This window comes from Arachis duranensis, chromosome 1 (genome assembly GCF_000817695.3).
Source record: "Arachis duranensis cultivar V14167 chromosome 1, aradu.V14167.gnm2.J7QH, whole genome shotgun sequence".
Lineage (NCBI taxonomy): Eukaryota > Viridiplantae > Streptophyta > Magnoliopsida > Fabales > Fabaceae > Arachis > Arachis duranensis.
The window spans coordinates 100,338,251-100,342,717 of record NC_029772.3 but is presented as its reverse complement, the minus strand read 5'-3'; the positions used below and the strand labels follow the sequence as shown (position 1 = coordinate 100,342,717).

General features: G+C 41.1%; 1 protein-coding gene across 1 annotated transcript; it reads left to right on the top strand.

The window, feature by feature from the left end:
* The first annotated feature begins 734 nt into the window (after nt 1-734).
* LOC107471467 (proline-rich extensin-like protein EPR1) lies at nt 735-2,782 on the top strand. The gene is made up of 2 exons (XM_016090940.1): nt 735-1,334; nt 2,375-2,782. The coding sequence occupies exons 1-2, from the start codon at nt 735-737 to the stop codon at nt 2,780-2,782; spliced, it is 1,008 nt and encodes a 335-aa protein (XP_015946426.1).
* Nucleotides 2,783-4,467: the final 1,685 nt, after the last annotated feature.

The following is a 4,467-nucleotide window of genomic DNA, read 5'->3' as shown; positions in this document are numbered from 1 at the left end:
CTTCATTTTCTCAATTCTCAACCATTCCTTGGTGAGATCCATTGCAACTCTCAATTTACTTTGTTCATGTTGTAGATCCTCTTTTCTAATCTCAATTAGTGTTTGTAATTATTCAATTCTCATAGATCTTAGGTTTAACTTTGTTGTTTTGGATTCTATCAATTCATTGAAGATCTCATTTTCATTGTTGTTCATTGTAAGACTAGGACTTGTAACTCAAGTTAGTTACTTTTACTTGACTTCCCTCTATAATTAGGGGTTAACTAAGTAAAGCAACACTCCTTTGTTATCACACTTGAAGGAAGCTATAGTGATGGAACTTCCAAAGTTCAACCTTGGCCAAGGCTTTTAATATTGATTGATTGTTGTTTTCTTTTATTAGCACTTTTATGCCACACTCTTCAAGCCACAAAAGACCATTTAACCAATAACATGCATCCTTGTATCATTCCTAGGGAAGAACGACTCGGGACTAATACTCTCGGTTATAGATTGTAGAATTGTTTGATGATGGTTTTTGCGTCGGTTTAGACTATACTACGATTGATTACTTGATAATTTCTATACCGGCAAAAATCCATTTGTCAAAATGGCGCCGTTGCCGGGGGATGCGCATGAGTGCCATGTTTTTGGTTAATGTAAATATGTGAATATTGTGAATATGTTTGTCTTTTGTTTGTTTGGTAGCTTTTGTTAGTTTTAGATCTCTATTAGTTTTGTTCCTATTTACCACTATGAATTCTCATCCTTGTGGTTTTGGATATGACTATGACTATTTTGTAGGCAATGAAAACTTGAATGATGGCTCACATCATGGGATAGATGAATTCTCAGGAAGGGAGCCATATCCATATGAGCAATCATCATGGCAACCTTCCCCTTCAAGTTACTATGATGGTAGTCCTTCCTATAATGCATATCATTCCTACGAATATGATGATTCTTATCATGGTTATACCTCTCAACCACCACCATTCTATGCACCATATTCTCAACCCACATCTTATTTCCACCAATTGCCTACATATGATCCAAATCTATATTCCCCCTATGCATACCCTTGTGACGGTTATGAACAAGCAACCCTTGAATCACCACCACTCCAACATTTTTACCCTCCAACCCAAGTCCCCATAAATGATGCACTTGGTATCATTCTTCAAGAGCAAGAAGAGCTCCAAACCACCTTCACTAGTTTCACCTCTACCCTCCAAGAATTTACGTCTCGTATAATGCCACCCTCTACCAATAACCAAAATGACTTCCCACCTCAAAGCTTTGATGAATCTTCTTTCCAACCATATTATGATTCTCCCTCACAAACCTCCATGGAAGTATATCAAGGTCCATTAATCCAAGAGCAATATGATCCTACTTATGTTAGTAAAGCGGAACAAGAATTAAGGGATCGTTTCAAGGAAGAAATGGATCGACTTCAAGCGACCATCCGTCAAAAGATAGATTCCTGGGATTCATATCACAAGCGAAATGAGTTCACCGGATGAGCCCAACCTGACCCACGCGGACGCGCACTACGTGCGTGCGCGCCGTTTATGAGAACGTGGTCATTTGCGCGAACGCGCACCTGCCGCGCCCGCACCGAGTTGCTGCTGCAAATGATTGAAATGATTGAGCCAACTCCTAGAGAGTTGAGCCATTTCTGGGCCAGCTTTAGGCCCCAGGCCCAACTCGATCTGCGCAAGCGCGCACTTGCCGCGTGCGCGCCCATATGCCCAAGAAAGAATGGACGCGAGCGCACGTATCGCGCTAGCGCGCCATATCGTAATTCGTCAATGTACGCGGACGCGCACTTGCCGCGTGCGCGTCCTTGCGTGCTGCCACCAATCTAGGCCACGAACCCGCGAGTTGGGCGTGCCTCAAGCCGATTCTAAGCCTCAGGCCCAATCTAATGTACGCGTGCGCGCACTGCACGCGCACGCGCCCCTGCCAAATATGCCATCCCACGTTAGCGCGCATTGCACGCTCGCGCATGATTCTCCATTTTTCCCAATGAGCGCGGACGCGTACATGCCGCGTGCGCGCCGGTCTGGTAGCGCGACTTCCAGGCCAATCTCCAAAGAGTTAGGCCTGAGTTGGGCCAACTCTAAGCCCCTAGCCCAACTCCATGCACGCGTGCGCGCACTGTACGCGCGCGCGTCCTCTCCCATTTTGCTCATCCACGCTTAAGCGCGCTGTACGCGCACGCGTAGGTCCCAAGTTTTCTCGAGGGGCGCGGACGCGCAAGGTGCGCGCGCGCGCCGATTCAAAAATAGGGATAACCCTAATGCGCGACGCACACTGCGCAGTCGCGCACTTTCCCCCAACCTCCATTTCCGCTTCTTCTTCCTCTTCTCTCCCCCAACTTCCGTCGCAGCAGCAGCGCCGGCCGCCGCCGCACTACCTACCTCCATCACCGTCCTTGACCATCATTTCTCTTCCCCTCTCACCACCACCCGTTCTCTCTCTCCCTCTCACTCCTCTCACCTATCTCACCGTGACCAACCCCTCCGCCGCCACCCCGTCATCACTGCCGGCGGCTCGCTCACTGCCGGCGGCTCGCTCCCTCTCTTCCCTTCCCGCCCATTCCCCTCTCATTCTCCTCTTTAACCATCACCGTCCCTCCTCCCCTCAATTTCTCATTCTTCCAGCCGAACCACCGCGCCGGCCGTCTTCACCGCCACCGTTCACGGCGGTGCCAGTTTCTGTCTCTGCTAGGGGTGTAATCGGTTCGGTTTGGTTCGGTTTTGGACCGAAAACAAACCGAACCGACCTGATCGGTTGAATGCTGATATCAACCATTCGGTTGGTTACTCTCTGGACAACCGAACCGAACCGAACCGAACCAACAGCGGTTTGGTTCGGTCGGTTTTTTCGGTTTTTTTATACCTAATAAATAGAATTTAAAATATCATAAAATAAAGTTTAAAACCTTCAATAAACCAGAATAACAAGAGTATATCACATCCAAATCCAGTACAAATTCAACTTAATTAAATATAAAACAAAGGCAATTAAAAATGTCTAGCAAAACAACAAAAATTAACACACTTTAAACCACAACAGTCACTTTAAAACAAATAAAAACCAAACAGCCAATCAACCAGCATGCTTAATCTAAATCCACACCAGACTCATCCTCATCTTCTCCGGTTGGTGCAATTTCTACAAAAATAAAACAAAAAAATCAATATAGATTATAAACATAAACATAATATAGATTATAAATTATACACATATAAATCAGCATCCAAACTCATCAACTTCACTAAAAGTATTGTTTCCAGCAATAAATTCAACATTAATACTTGTTTAAAAATATTGTTTTCAACATTTAAAGCTTATATATGTGTAGCTTCGAGAGTAATAATTAAAATTTATAAATTAAAATAATGTGTGTGTGTGTGAGAGAGAGAATGATGTGCAGATACTTAGACAAAAGGAACACCCAAAATATCCCAAATCCATAACTTATAGAAAAAAGAACACCAAAAATTAAATTACAAAGATACTTAGACAGAAAAAGGTATCCAACTCCCTCATGTTCATAGTTATTAGTTAATTACAATTCATTATTCATCTACAATATATTTATCTATCTATCAATCTATCAATATATGCACAGAGAGAGTAAGCAAGTAAATGATAAGAAGAACCAAAGCAGAATTCATTTCATTAACAGCTCATAAGTAGAACCAAAGCAGCTCATAAGCAGCTCACAAACAGAATCATAATTAATTCATTTTTAAAGTCAATCAATAGAATTTAAATGACCATAAACAACCAGAGACAGCAACATAAAATTAATGAAATGAGGGACATGTATGTTCTATATATAAATTGAAAATTTCTCAATAATGATGATGATGATAACCTTTAATTCCAATGTGAGTTGTAACTTTTTCCAGTATTTTTAAATTTACAATTACATACACACATTCATTCAAAACAAGAGCAAAAAGACACCAAGATAAATTATATAATATTTAAAGTCATCCAACAGGATTAGCAAGTAGCAAGCCAAGACCTTTAAATGTATATTCTGGATTCAAACAGCTACACTTACATGATTATATATACTGAACAATAAAGGACTTATGGAAAACTGATCTTTTGATTGAAATTGGATACATTTTTCAAATTGAAGATTGGTGGGACATCTTAAACCATGATCATGTGTTCTGAGTATAAACAATAATAATAATACTCAAACAATTAACTAGTTCCATTATAATGTGATTGCCTGATTAGACACAAAGGCTATATTATTATTGGAGGTACAAAATGAAAGGGCGGCATCATTCAGGTTAAATCAAGTACAAATATTACTAAAAATCCAACTAAAGTTATATATTCTGTTGAAAAAATATTGCAGACTATGATCTTTATACAGAACAATTATTGAATTCAGCGAACAACAAGCGGATGGAAATGTGGGTCTTAATTAAGCTTGTTTTCACCATTCGGAAT